This window comes from Pyrgilauda ruficollis, unplaced genomic scaffold, assembly GCF_017590135.1.
Source record: "Pyrgilauda ruficollis isolate IOZ18807 unplaced genomic scaffold, ASM1759013v1 scaffold9, whole genome shotgun sequence".
NCBI lineage: Eukaryota > Metazoa > Chordata > Aves > Passeriformes > Passeridae > Pyrgilauda > Pyrgilauda ruficollis.
This window is the reverse complement of record NW_024531043.1, coordinates 10,250,196-10,264,568: the sequence shown is the minus strand read 5'-3', so window position 1 is coordinate 10,264,568 and position 14,373 is coordinate 10,250,196. Positions and strand designations below refer to the sequence as shown.

Here is a 14,373-nt window from a genome sequence, read left to right as displayed (position 1 = left end):
CCAGGCATTTGTGGGTCCAGATGAGGGGTAAGGAAAAGTCAGAGACCAGCCTGAGCTGGGACCTTTCCCTTCCCCACAAGCCCCAGTTCCTTGTGGGAAGTCTCTTAGGGGAGGGAGCCTGGGGGAGCCCAGTGATCTACAGCAGTGAACAAACACCCAGACAGACACTGCAGGGTCTCTGCTCACCTGGGATGGTTTAAGGAGAAGCTGGAGGGGATTCAAGGACTGAGAGTTACTTGGTTTTACACAAAGCCTTCTACAATTCTTGCTTTTTCTGCACAAGCTGCCCAGAGATAACTGCCCAGCCTTATCTGCTCCTATCAGCTCAGCTGGGCCCAACTTCCCCAGCCCAAAAAAGACCAAGAGCTCATTTGGACAGCTTTGCCTTTGAATTAAAAACTATCAGACTTCCAAAATAACCTCCTCCCTCCCCTCCAGTGGAACAAACACACAGAAAGAACTGCACGCTGCTTTAATTTTCCATCACATTTTTTGAAAATGAATTCCAAGATACAGTACAGCATCTTTAGTGTTCTACACAAAGCAAGCCTTCAGCAAAAGGTCAGAGGATCTTAATGGTGTAAAAATATATCTTAAATAAAATAGTTTCTCTAGGAGAGCAAGCCGTGCTGTACATCTCGAGGTCCTTAGAGTCATTTACAGAAGGCAGAGGCCTGGTAGTACAATCCACACACTGGAAAAGTGAGTGTACATTCCTGCTACAAGGTCAGAAAAGGTCCAAGTTCCAGGTGGTGGGGGCAGATCTCCAAACCCAAGCAGGGGATGCCCAGAGTGCACTACCAGCCCTGTAATTCCAGTGAGGAAGTCCAACTCTCTGTGTCCATGCAGCCAGGAAGTGGATGAGAACCACCCCCCTTCCCAGGGTCATTCCAGGGACTGGGACTTGTCCCTTTCAATGGGCCAAAAAAAGAACAACTTCTAGCAATAAAGAACTGGCTGTTTCATGCCTGTGTTCCAGGCTGGCCCTGCTCAGCCAGAGCTGTTTCAGTGTTCCAAACTAAGGTCATGATTGTTCCTACAAGGACCAGGATCATCCTGCGGCCTGGAAAGACAACGGGGGACTCCCCTGCCATTTTTAACAAAAGATCAGCCTTTAAATGCTCTGATTCTGAGCACAACAGCAACCAGAACAGTTGCTTCTCCAGGGGAAAAACTTCCCACCCCAAAGCATCAAGTCTTAGATTCTAAGTGAAAACCAACAGAAAACCCAAACCAAAGCAGATTTGTGCACAAAATTCCCTTCCAGGTCCTGTGTCCCTTTGGGGCAATTCACACAGAAGCTCTGCCAGCTGAGGTTGTGGATAGTGCCACGTTTTGGTGAGCACAGGAACTGAACCAAGAGCTGCAGCTCCTGGTGAGGACCTGGTGGAGGGGCAGCAGTGGCAGCTCCAGGAATGTGGGAAGAGTCTGGGAAAGGCTGTGCTTGTCCCTCTCCTCACCTGGCTCTGAGGAGAACAGCTCTGGAGCTCACACCAACACTGCCAGAGCAGCTCAGGCAGGGGACACACACACCCCCTGCTCCAGGAGCACTGGGAATGTGTTCCCCAACTCACAGATGACTCTACTTAATTAGTAGAAATACCTGTAAAATAATCACATTAAACAGCATCCAGAACACAAAACTTCCACCCTTTCTGCCCCACAGGCAGCACAGCAAGCACTGGCCCTCTCAAAGGGCACTTTTAAAATTAAGAGAGATCAGAGCAAAGTCCCTTAAAGCCTTTAAATTCCCAGACCATTGGCCTTTAGGACTTGCCTGGTTTCTTACACCACTAAGATGGTTTATTTTCCACACCTCACTCCTTTTTCTTTCCAAACTACAGTTCTACTCCTGCACAGGCAGTTCTGCAGTGTCAGAACTGCACATACAAAAAGGAGATGTATATAACCTAATTTACACTGGTTTATTAAATAACTTCTTAATTGAGAATACTTTTAATCCAGGAGAACTGGAGAAGCCTTACACACCGGGCTGAGCCTACTCTACAGCATCCCCACAGGGACTGGGATGTTGGATATGGACACACCCCACACCCCCCCACCCCAAAACACTCTCCAAGAAAGTCAAATGCATGACAGGAGGGGCTCTGAAAAGGAGGGAAGGCAAAATGGTCACCAAGATCTGCCTAAAAACAGCTAAATAGTGCAGTGAAATGCTTTTAAATACCACAGACACCTCCACTGACTTGCAGCCAGTTTTATGAGCAGCTCTGGAGACAATTTCTAGCTGAGCTTTAGTGAGCTGGGTGTTCCCAGCCCGAGTCCCGAGGTGAGCCTGGCCTGCTGCTGGCATGGCCAGTTCCAGGGTGGGAGCAGAGAATTCCCCTTCTCATTTCCCTCTCTTGCCACGGCCTCTCCTGGAGGAAGGTTTGCCCGTGCCTGCTGTGGAGGAGCTGGCAGAAGATGCCACTGCAATGTTGATCTGTCCCTCCTGAATCTCCTGGCGGGTCTCAGCTGGGAGGTGGTTGATTTTCTGCTGTGTCTCCAGGTAGAACATGACATCCCTCAGCTGCTCCTGGATCTCGGAGATCTGCAGGTCCTTCTGCTCACAGGTTTCCTTCAACACCCTCTCCTCCTCCTTCAGTTTGTTCTGCAGCAAGGCCTGGTTTGCTCGTAAGCACTTGTTCAGTTCCTGCTCCTCTTTCAGCTCGTTGGAGAGTTTTGCCACTTTGTTGTTCAGCTGGGAACACCTTGCAGAGAGAAGCAGGAGTCAGGAGAGCAGCACTGCCCACCCAGACCAAACACCACCTCAGCCTTCTCACTGGATATCTGACCCCCAGCCCACCAACTCCACCTGGAATTTGGTTTTCCAAAGATGGGCAAAGAGGGGCAAGACAAGAAGACTCTGAAATCCCCCCCAGGTCAGACAATTCCATCTCATGTCAAATGCCAACAGCAAAGGCAACAGGCAGGGTGTGCCTGGGAGACAGAACTGACCTTGGACAAACACCTGCAGCTTTTGGAATGGGTGCCAAAAAGGGCACAGGGGTTAAAGGGATCCTGAGAGAGCTGAGGGCAGTCAGGGGCCTCCTGCCATATTCCAAGACCCTCAAAATACCAGTTCACTGGGAAGGAAGATGCTCCCATAAAGATTACAGCCCTCTGATTCACAGACAGGGCTTCCTGCTCCCAACAACTCTGCTTTTGCCCTAATAGCCTGCTGGCAGCCTCCTCTGCCTGTTTCCCACTCAGGAAGGTAAGCTGCATGGAGCTCAGTGCCTGTGCTCCCTGCTCCAGCCAGGACTGCCCAGAGATAACTGCCCAGCCTTATCTGCTCCAGGCCCTGGGCTGGGAGGAACAGGGACACAGTCCCACCCAAAGATTGCATGGATCCACAATTCCCAGGCTTGACATCTTTCCTCCAGGCACTTCCCAAGATCTGTGTTTTCCTCTCTGCTGGGTGATGCCCCTGCTGAGCTGCCTTTCATCCCTTTGGATGCACCCACCAAGAACAGGCTGGCATCTCAGAGCAGGGAGAGAAAGGATCCGTGAATGCTAAACATGCAGAGCGTGGAAAGGGAGCTCACGGCCCCAAAGCTGGGCTCACTCAGACATTTCCCATTTGTGAACACCTACAGAAATCAGAGCTTTTTATAAAGCAAGCCATGTTCTCAGTATTGCAGCTTAAACAGCTCAAAACCCAAGAATAGCAGCTTTTTTTTTTTCTTTTTGGATGTCAGTGCACGGTGTTTTAATGGCTGCATGGAACTAAACCTGGCAGTGGTACCCACTTCCTCTCCACTGACTGCTTTTCTTTGAGCAAGTCATTGAGCCGCTGTTCCAGACTGTCACACTTCTCAATGGTCTCTTTAAATTTGGTCTTCATGTTGTTAATCTGTAAAAACAAACACAGGGGCATTTCCAACAGCTCAAAGTCCGCTGCCCTTTCATCAGGACACTTGGTTTTCCAGAGCTGTTTCCAGACTTTGACCAATTCCTCTCCCCAGGTAAGGAAAGCTTGGAGCCAAGGCTTTGTTCTGCTGAGGACCCCCCGTGTTACCCTTGGATCCCAGACTCCCAAGGAGCCACGTTGCCGTGGAAGCTGCTCCCACAGAGCAGCAACTCCGGCTGCAGATCCGTGCCAGGCGCTGCCAAAAGCTGCAGCAGCTCCTTAACTTCTTCCTGCCTGCATCCAGCATTCCTTTGGCCACTCTCTCGTGGTTCTGGATCCATCAGCAAACTCAGATTTCCACCTCAAGGCGTTACAAGGCCGGGTTTTTGCTCATTTTAAACTAAACCTCAGAGGATGAGTGTGAAGATGAACAGGGGCTGAGTCAGCACTGACCCACTGACACCAATATCTCCCTCCCACAAACACAAACATCCCCTGGCCATGGCCTTCCTCTTCCCTCTGCTGCCCCATTCCAGCTGCTGCTCCTGGAGAAAGCCAAGCTCTCCTTCTCCAGGTGTCAAACCTCTAGCATGAGACTCACAGGAAATTTACAGTCAGGAATTCTTCTTTCCCTTCTGTTGGTGCCTCACTGGCTGTGGGGCAGAAATTTAATGGAAAATGCTTTCCTGGAGGAGCAGCCTGGACTAATGTCAGTGTCAGCACTCACGGATGCAGAGCAGGTTTGAAGCCTTCCAGTCCTAATCAGAGAATGTTGGTGCTGCTGATGGTTAATTTGGGGAAGTAGCCTGAGCACTGATAATGGAATACACTGCATGTTGGCACCAATCCAGACCAGACTTACATGGAGCAAGTGCCATGGATGAAATTATTGGGATCTTTAAACGTGAAACCACGTTTGGAGCAGGGATCAGAGTGGTTTCATTCTGAAGCTGCTTTGAGGATTGTGTCTCCTGGCCACTTGCAAGATGATTTTTCATATATATTTTCCTTTCATAAGGCTCTCCATAAGATTCCTGGGACTGTTCTTTAGGACAAGGTCAATGACCACCATTTCAACAGTCACAATTTCTATTTTTACGTAATTGCAGACACTTAAATGGTTAATTAGAAGTCTTGAAGAAAGTTAAGGACTTAATTCTAAATCCTGACTCACTTATAAACCTGGTTGAAAGGATCTATGTAGAGTGAAAAGCAATAGAATATCCTCCCTGGATTTTTCCTGGTGACATTTTGAAGCAGTCCTGCCTGCAGGATGTTTTATAGGAGGAGACTCTGAACTTTTCCCAAAGGGTGATGAGGAGAGAGAAGGGATCAAAAAGAAAGGGCAAATCAATATGCATTTGGAGCAGAGAGACAGTTCCACCTTCTGCAGACGAGCAAATTAAAGTCATATTGTCTCTGCTCCACCAACATTCCCTGGAGATCCGTGGAGAGACGGATGGCTCCGGGATCCTGCAGCACCACGCTGCTTTCCACCACTGCTGCATTTCCCCAGCAGCACATTTAAATCAAGCTGCAATCTTTGTGGCAATCTACCTGCTTCTGCACCACTGAGCAGCAAATTGCTCCCTAAGAGCAGCCAGATAAGGGACAGATCCATCTTGGAGCCAATTTTCCCAGCTGGGAGCGGAGCAGGCTGCGGCAGGCGGCGCCCAGGCTCAGCCAGAGATCCAGCAGCTCCTTCTTCCACTGAACAGGGCCAGGACCCTTCCCACAGGCCCAGGGCAGTGCTCACCTCCTCAGCTGTGTCCTTCTCGATCCGGACAATCTTGTTTTCCCAATAGATCCTCTGGGATTCCAGCTGGCTCGTCAGCAAATAGGAATACTACAAATAGAGACAGCAGTCAGGGTGGCCCTGCTGGTTAAGGAGCCCTAAGGGGTCCAATCCACAAACCATTTCATCAGTTTAACCAGATGAAATCAGGAGGTTCTGGACATACAACCCAGCTGCAGATCCAGCTGATGGTTTTCACCAGTTTGATTTCCCAATCAAATAATTTTGGGGTTTTTTTGAAATTAAGGAAAGCCTTTAGAGCACAACAAGAATTGAGTGAAAGTATCAAACCAAGAATTGTTTAAGGAGACAGATTTTTCAGGGGAATAGCAATAAATGTCTACAAGAAAATGGAGCACTACCCATCCCTGTCCTGAGAGTCTGAGATTCCAAAGGCTGAGGGAACCCAAACTCCTGTGCAGTAGGATCAATGCACATATCCAGTTTTCCTACAAGGAGATTTCTGGGAAGGCACCCTCAGCTCTCTGTAACCATTCCAAATTACTCTTCTCCACCATGTATGGCCCATTCCAATGTCATTTTGGTATCTGAACAAGGATCTATGCCCTACATCCCATCTTTTCCCTTTTGGTTCTGCAAATGAGTCATGAGAAGGTTGAAAAAGGTGATTACTCCTTTTCATCAGGCTAATAAGCATCAAATTAGGCATTCACTAGAGAATTAAACATGCACAGAGCCTTGATCACTCTCAATAATTTCCGAGTGCCAAAACACTGAAATATTTCAAGAGAGAATGAATTTGGCAATCTTATTAGACAGAGATCTTACATGCTTTAAGCAACCACCTCACAGAAAAAAAAGGGTTAAAATTAGCTGGTTTAGCATCTAAGTGTTATTCAGAAAATTCACTGAAAAGCAACCAAATATTTATGTGAGCAATGAGCTCCTCCAGTCTGGTCTCTGTGGGCTGTTCCTCCTCACAAACCCTCGTGTCTAATGCAGCTGAAATCGTGCTGCAGTGGCTGCTCAGTGAAGCAGGCATTTCAAGCTCCTCTCCTTTAGTTAGGAGAAGCTGGGCAACAGGTACAAAAAATAAATAAATCATTATCTGTTCAAGGGAGGGGAACAGAGCAGGGCTGGCATCAGACGCTCAGCTCTCTGTGCTCGCCAAGGTGAGCGCACAGCTGTGGATTCCTGCACCCTCGTTCAGTTTGGGAGCTAAACCACCCAAAGTGACAGCTCCACACAGGTCATGGCTCTGAACCCAAGCCACACATCCACTAGGAAGGGTCTGGGGAGTGACTCAGACCCACTTCTCCCTCCAGTGCCCCCCGTTTGCAGCAGCACAAGCAGCTCTGCTTCAATCACCAGTGACCACAGGACGACACTGCAGCCAGCTCACACTGCGCTGCATCGGCTCTGCAGAGCCAGGGAGAGGCTTAAAAAAAATTTAAAAAAAAAGAAAAAAATGCAGTAAACCCATCCTGTTCCTGCCTGGAGACAATTCCAGGCTAGGAGCAGATCTGCTGCCTCAGCTGATGGGATTGAACCGTGGTTGTGGCGGGGTTGGAAACATTTCCACAACGCAGAGTCCAACAAGTGAAAATATTTACCTCTAATTGTAAGGCATCAATTTTCTCCTCCTGGCACATATCCCCCTCACACTCGTACTGAACTAGCTTGCCATCAGTTTTGCTTGCCACCAGCCGATGGACATAATTGTCTGGGGAGAGAAAATCCAACCATGGGCACTCAGATCTGAGGAACCCCAATCACGGAGCACAATAAAACCACCCAGACCCGCTCCTCAGCGAGGCACAAAGCCAGCACCATATGCACTTGATCTTTAGCAGATTCCTCTCAGCCACCTTATGGGGTATTTGGAAAAAATACCTTATGGGGTATGACGGAAAACGAGTAACAAACATTCCAGGGACACTGTGGGACCGCGCCGGTTTGCGACAGAGTCACTTTCCCCCTCCTCCTGCCCCAGCAAGCTGCTGCTAGAGCAGAGATGGCTGCTCCCCAAAGTCAGGGATTAGCCCAGACACAACCTCCTCAGGGAGGAGCCCCCAGCCCCAGCCCCAGTCCCTCAGGGAGGCAGGGGGCGCGGGCTCACCCCCGGCGTAGTCCCAGACGCGGTGGTTGGTGAGCTGCATGGCGTACGTGTGCTGCGTCTCCTCAAAGTGCTTGTAGGCGTGGCGGCTCACGTAGCGCCCGCAGCCGATGTGCCCGCAGATCAGACAGATCCACAGGTTCTGCAACACAAAGGGCAGCTCTGGGGGGCAGCAGCACCCTGAGACAGCGTGACCCACCCCACACTCCAGTCAGTGTTTCCTTTCCCACTTCCCTCCTCAGCTAGAAGGGCAAGGAGAAGGGAGCCCTGCTCATCAAAGGCAGCTAAACCCCTGCAGGGGCTGGATAAATCCCACCCAGATGGGAGAGTGGCCTTGGCCAGGAATGAGGGATCTCAGCAAGCTCTGGAGGGCACAGACTGGAAGGGCCACCACCATCAGGCTGGTTTAGCTCCCTGCTGTCACACTGATCTAAGAACCACAGAGATTCGTCAGAACAGGAAACCTGTGAGGTGACATCCCTTTCCAGCACTGATGCAACTCAAAAGGAAAACTGATACCCCACTGGCTGGTAAAACCAGCCCAAAATCAGCCCCAAAGCAACCCAAGCAGCTGAGCAGTCAGATCTAGGCCAGATCTCACCTTCCACCCACCTACTTACTTCTTGAACTCCACACTCAAAACACTTGTTCTCTTCCACTGGCTCTGGAGTCTGGCAGTACCTGCACACAGGGCACCTGGAGGGCAACAAGAACATCATGAGACACATGGAGCAACATCTTCACATTCCAGTCCTTGAACAAAGAGCCAGAGAGCTCCAGGGAAATGCCTTGCGCAGCAGAGGTTCCCTGTATCACCCATGAGCTCACATTTACCCCACCTGAATTCATTCCACACAAAGTTACTGGTTTGAAGCTGGTGACAGAACAAAGAACAGTTCTCCCAAAGCCATTTCAGCTGGATTTGGTTTTGGTGCAGCCCAAGGGCTTTACACAGAAGCTACACACTGAAGAAGGGCACTGGAATTAGAGAATGCTGGGGACAGCCAAATGACACTCTGCAAACAGCCCTCAAGTCCTTAAAACAACCCTGAGATGCTTCAATCCCACTCCAACCTGAACAATTCAGTCTCAGCTTTCCCAGAAAGAACATCCCATAACTACTCTAAAACAATCAGTAGCAGCAATCCCTTTTGGTTCTACCAAAGATCCTGATCTTTCATCTCTTTTGGAACTCCCTCGGTGCTGCCACAAAGACAGAACATCCCAGACCAGAAGGAAGCAGCAGTCCTGGAGCAGCAGCAGCTCAGCTCAGGAATGGGGTAACTGAGGCTGCCAGGACTGTTTATGTATTTTTCATTAGCTGCTGGGTAAGCCCCAGAAATCTTCCAGGGGAGAGACAACTGGGCTGCAGTCAGTTCCTATTCAAATCAGGCACCTGCAGCCTCTGTGGTGACTGAGCAAGGAGAACAGAGGTTTTCCTTTGTCATTTCTTTAGACTGGGAGCATAAGCTCTGCTTAAATTGTATATTCCATATTTAAGGGCTATTTGGGATCTGCTCCTGTGCTGGCTATGCTCCACTGCCCCAGATTTCCACTGGCTTGGATTTATGGAGCAAAGCAGCCCTTCAGCCTGCCCAGCTCCAAACCTGATTAATCTCACTGAGTTCTGTTGCTCTGTTTTGGGAGTGATAGATCACAGGGAGCTACAATCTTCCTCACATTCCATCAGAGAACCCCGGAATTGGGATAGCAGGGATGGAGCAGCCACAGGGAGGATCTGCAGCCTCCTGCTGCACTGTCTGTGCCTGCCTGAGGTGCAGCAAACCAGCAAAGTGTCCAGAGGAATCGCAAAAACACCCACCTGACGGCTCCAGGCACACCAAAATCCCACTCCACAGGGATTTGGGAAGCTGGGAGCACCAAGAGGAAAGGGTCAGTGGCAGCAAGGACAGCTGCTTTAAGGACAGACACAGGTCCAACCCCCAGCCTGCCCAGTGCCAGGGACATGACCTCCCATCACTCACCTGGAACAACAGGAGCCTCCCCTGCCTGATCTACTGAGCCATCTTGTCATCATCCCTTCTTCTCCTTCCCAGTGTGCCCCTGCACACCTGCTCTTCCTCACCTCCTCTTCCTCCCCTCCCAGCATCCAGGTAGGAGAGAAGGCTGCAGGGCTCCCCACAAGGCCCCTCAGCTCCAGGCAGGAGCAGATCCATCTGCAGTGCCAAGGCTGAGTGAAGCAGGGCTGTGTGTGCAGCCAGGCCTGTTCAGCCCAGCACTTTTCTCCTGGAGTATTTTGAGATAATCAGCATTCCTCTACAACTCTCTCCCTGCCTCAGCAGCGAGGCCCCTGGGAATCATTGTTCAATTACTTTTGGCAGGGAGATTTTTCTCTGGGAGCCCCTTAATGGGAAAAACTGAGCATTAGGACTTGCAGTAATTCCTGCCCCCACAGTGACCAGCAGAGCTTTGTCAGCACAACCCCCAGCACTCCAAGCAGGGCCTCAGAGGTGGAAATAAAGCCCAGGCTCTCACGTGGTGTCCTCCCAGCGCTGCAGGCACTGGCTGTGGAAGCTGTGGTTGCACAGAGTGGTGAGGATCCCGTTCACAGACTCATCCATCCTCTCCAGGCACACGGTGCACTTGGGCAGCTCTGTCAGGTCCATCACGGGCAGGCTGGCCCCCTGCAAGCACCAAGCACAGAGAAAGTGCTCAGCACCTTCCCAGCACCAGCAATCAACTCCAGCTTCCCATCACTGCTGGCACCAGGGGTCAAAACCATGACACAGGAACGCTGTGAGGCCGCACAGTGGTTGGGAATTTATTGCAAAGGTAAGAAAGTGATCCCCAACATTCAAAGGGCCACAGCCAGGGCTCACTGAAGGGGCTGCACCTGCAACCAGCCCCACTGTGCTCTGTGGAGTCTCTAAACTACAACCCAAGGCAGGTTTAAGTCACAGCTGAGGGACAAAGTCCACGGAGTCACCACACAAACTCTTCCAAGGAGCACTGGAATGGGAAATGGAGGTGGGGATGATGTATTAAGGCATTTTTGCTGTTTATTCTTAAAAAAATCCTGTTAAAACCTTCTGAAGTGCAGGGCAAAAAAATCAAACCAAACTTACATCTTCTGACTTGAAGACTTCAGCCCTCTCCACATAGACGAGCTGGCAAACGTCCTCCTCGATGGAGTTGAACTGCCGGCCATTGCAGGCCATGTAGAAACTGTCTGCATCAGCCTGGCCACAGAGCAGGGGAAACTGGTTACAAACAGAAAAATCCCAGCTGATCCACCCAAGGGAGAGGAGGAGAAACCTCCCATATCCTCCCTTTTTCCCTGGAACACCAGAGGGGGGTTTCAGCCAGCTCCAAGCACTGCGTTTTGGTGCTGGGTTTGGCATCAGCTCTGAAGACACGAGTGAAGCTCAGGGCAGTGACACCATGCTGACACTGGAGCATTCAGCAGGCATTGGGGATTCCCCTTCTGCACCTGTTTTACCCTCTCTTGGCAATTTCAGTACATTTGTAAAGTAAATTTGGTCTCTGCAAAAATGTAAGAGGCTGCTGCCAGGGACAGGAGCAACAGTTGAACTGTGGGACAGAATCCATTCACCACTCACAGCCCAGGCACCTTCCAGGGCAGAAGAGGCAGAACCCACCCAAACCCTGCCAAATCCACCATCCCTCAGGATGTCCCAAAACCCTTTCTCCACCAATCAGCTGAAAGCCACATTCTCACTCTCCTGGTGATTCCAGGCAGGAGCATAAAGAACCTGGAGGTTTGTTTTGCCACCTGCAGGCACAGCCATTAGGGGTCAACAGAGCTTCAGGGAATTACCTGAGAAACAGGAATTTCAGGGTGAACTGAGCAAAAGTTTAGGGATTTGCTGCAAGGCTGGTTAGCACTAAATATTTACCTGAGTAATTTAATGCAACAGGAGATACAAAACCATCTTGGTAACTACTGCAATTAGCACAAAACTCACACAAATCCTCCATCTGCACAAAAGGCTTGGGGAGATCTCTCCCTGAACTCCAGAATAAATCATGTGGAGCTGGGAGAAGAGAATGTCCAAGTGAAAGGATCCACAAAAGAATTAGGGGGGGAATTTAAACATGCCCAGCCCAAGGGGCCTGAAGGTGCAAACTGTGTTATCTGGGTACCAATTCACCCCCAGGCTCTCAGACTGGGGGGCCTGGCAGTGGAAATCACCCAGCTCCTCAGAAAAGCAGGAAAAGTCTTTCTTAAAACAAAGGGAGCTCCCCTGGCTGGGTCTTTTCTGTTCAGCACAGCACAAGACTATGAACAAGCTGAGAGACAGCAGAGAACTCTGTAAATGGATTAATTTTTGAAAAATATCCTGCCAAAAGAACAGGACAGCCAGAACATGGCATCCACTGCTTCCAGGTGTGGGACTCATCTCAGCAGCCCCAGGAATTCTCAGGGAAGGAGGACAGGGCTGTTTCTCCATGAGTAAGTACAACCCTGGCTCAGGGCTGCCCAGTGAAGCCACCAGATCAGTGACTCTGTGTGACATTCCTGCAGCCAAGCAATGCTGGAAGCACCTTACCTGGGAGCTGAACTTGATGAGCACCATGTACTGGTTTGGGGTGGAGTCTCTGATGATCTTCATGTGCTCAATCACTTCGTAGAAGGAGGCCACAAACTTCATGAGGTCGTGGCTGGTCATGGTGGCGGGGACAGTGAGGATGCAGAGCATGGCACTGCGCCGCACGTCCTCCTTCAGGGACGTCATCTTGCTGGGGACACAGCAGGGACACAGCTGCACACACAGCTGGACACACAGCTCCAGCCACACAGTCACAGCAACTCTGCTGTCAAACTTTAACCCTCTTTTGTCATCGGTGAGTGACCACAAACATTCATCCCAGGATGAACCTGGGAGCTCCAGGAACAGTGGGATTGTTTGACACCTGTTTTTTCTATAAAAACAGCTGAAGTTTGCAAGCCCCAGATGTTCAGCACTATCCCTAGAACAACTGAGCAAGGTTTGTTACTATTGCCAATGCCCATTTGGTGGCTCCTGATCTCCTTTCTTTCAGGAAGGTCTGAAATAGGAGTTCTCACACAATTATAGGGGAGTGGTGTGGAATTGGAACCCCTGGAATACAGGATGAGACCTCCTGCCTCACACAGCTCCCAGGATTGTCACCAACCCCAGAGATCACTATTTAATTGTGGGATCCCTTGGAAAACTGCTTTCAAGTACATGCTGGGAATGATTTTTTTTTTTTTTGGTTGAATCTGTGCTTGTCTTACACTCTCACAAGCCCTCAACACCCCCAGTGTCACACACAGCTGTCACAGGTGCCACCCACAGCCCCAAGCTCCACCATTAACAGCAGCCACTCTCTGCATTCCCAGGAGCTAGTCACCCTTCCTGTTTGTCCCCAGCCAGGAGCCACAGCCCCAGGGTGGCCAGCTCACCCTCCCATTGCCACCTGAGCTACGACAAATGAGGAATTCTTACTTTGTTTTGTACAGGTGCATAATTCCATGAACGATTTCAACCGAGGGATTCCCGCTGAAGAAGGAAATCTGGTCTGGGAGCTGCTTGGAAGGCGAGTCTGGAGCAGCCTCACACTCCTTGCTTTGATCCTCCTGTTTGGTTTTGTCCTCAGCTGATGCAGCCTCTGAGGATTTTCTTCCCTCCATGGCAGCTTGTGCTTCATCTTTCACAAAGGCAAAATTTCCCCTTTACTGAGGGAAAGGGACCACCAGGATCACCCAGTGCAACCCTACTGAGACACCCAGCAATCCCACCCTGGAGCTTTATCCAGCCTCTCCTGGAGCTGTGGCAGCCTCGGGGCTGTGCCCATTCCCTGGGCAGTGCCCAGCACCCTCTGGGGAGAACCTTTCCCTGATCTGCACCCTAAACCCCTGACACAGCCCCAGCGGTTCCCTGGGCCTGTCCCTGTCCCAGAGCTCGGGGCTGCGGATTGGGATGAGGTCAGTGGGCAGTGCCCACCGGGAACCCTCAGCTCTGCCCCCCCGGGAACCCCCGGCTCTGCCCCCCCCGGGAACCCCCCCCCGCATTCCTGAACTTCTCCGCTCGTTCCCCACCCCGCAGTGCCCGCTCCGGCCCCGCACACCCCCCAGCACCGGGCCCCCGCCCCGCCTGGCCGGTGACAGCACCGGGACGCGCTCCCCGCCACGGGGCCGCCCCCAAACCGCCCCGGTGCCCGCGGCCGGTACCTGCCCGCGGCTGGATGGTCTCGATGATCACGTCGGTCATCTCCCTGCGGCCCAGGTGCTGGTGCAGGATGGCCGCCCGCTCCCCGGGGCCCTTCCCCTCCAGGCAGGCGGGCACGGCGGCGGGGGCCGCGCCGGTGCTCTCCGCTGCCATGTCCGGAGCTGCGGGGACAAAGCGGGCGCTGGGACGGGGCGCCGTGCGCGGAGCCGCGGGACCGGCGGCACCGGGACGGCCCCGGCGGCAGCTGCGCGGTGCGGAGCGGGCCCCGCCGCGCTGCCCCGCGCCCCGCCCGTGCCCCCGGCGGGGGGAACCCACCGGCCGCGCTGTAGGCGAAGCCCGCGGGCAGCGGGGAGGTCCCGGCCAGCTCCAGCCGGATCACGACCAGGGACACGCTCATGGGCTCCGCGGGGCCGCCGCCGACCGGGACCGGGACCGGGACCGGCGCCGCCACCGCCTCCCGCACCTTTCCCCT

At 51.9% G+C, this 14,373-nt stretch overlaps 1 protein-coding gene across 2 annotated transcripts; it reads right to left on the bottom strand.

Annotated features, from left to right (window-relative positions):
- Positions 1–468: 468 nt before the first annotated feature.
- On the bottom strand, positions 469–14,363 carry LOC121364892 (BRCA1 associated protein). Of its 2 annotated transcripts, XM_041488601.1 has the most exons (12): positions 14,217–14,363; positions 13,904–14,062; positions 13,179–13,380; positions 12,258–12,447; positions 10,812–10,925; positions 10,222–10,370; positions 8,346–8,421; positions 7,729–7,867; positions 7,223–7,332; positions 5,610–5,699; positions 3,753–3,856; positions 469–2,711 (listed from the first exon to the last, which is right to left on the bottom strand). In XM_041488601.1, exons 1-12 carry the CDS (start codon positions 14,296–14,298, stop codon positions 2,351–2,353), a joined length of 1,776 nt encoding a protein of 591 aa, XP_041344535.1. In that variant the 5' UTR covers positions 14,299–14,363; the 3' UTR covers positions 469–2,350. The 2 variants fall into 2 exon arrangements, with proteins under 2 accessions (XP_041344535.1, XP_041344536.1); XM_041488602.1 differs by lacking the exon at positions 3,753–3,856 and having other exon boundaries at positions 2,420–2,711.
- Positions 14,364–14,373: the final 10 nt, after the last annotated feature.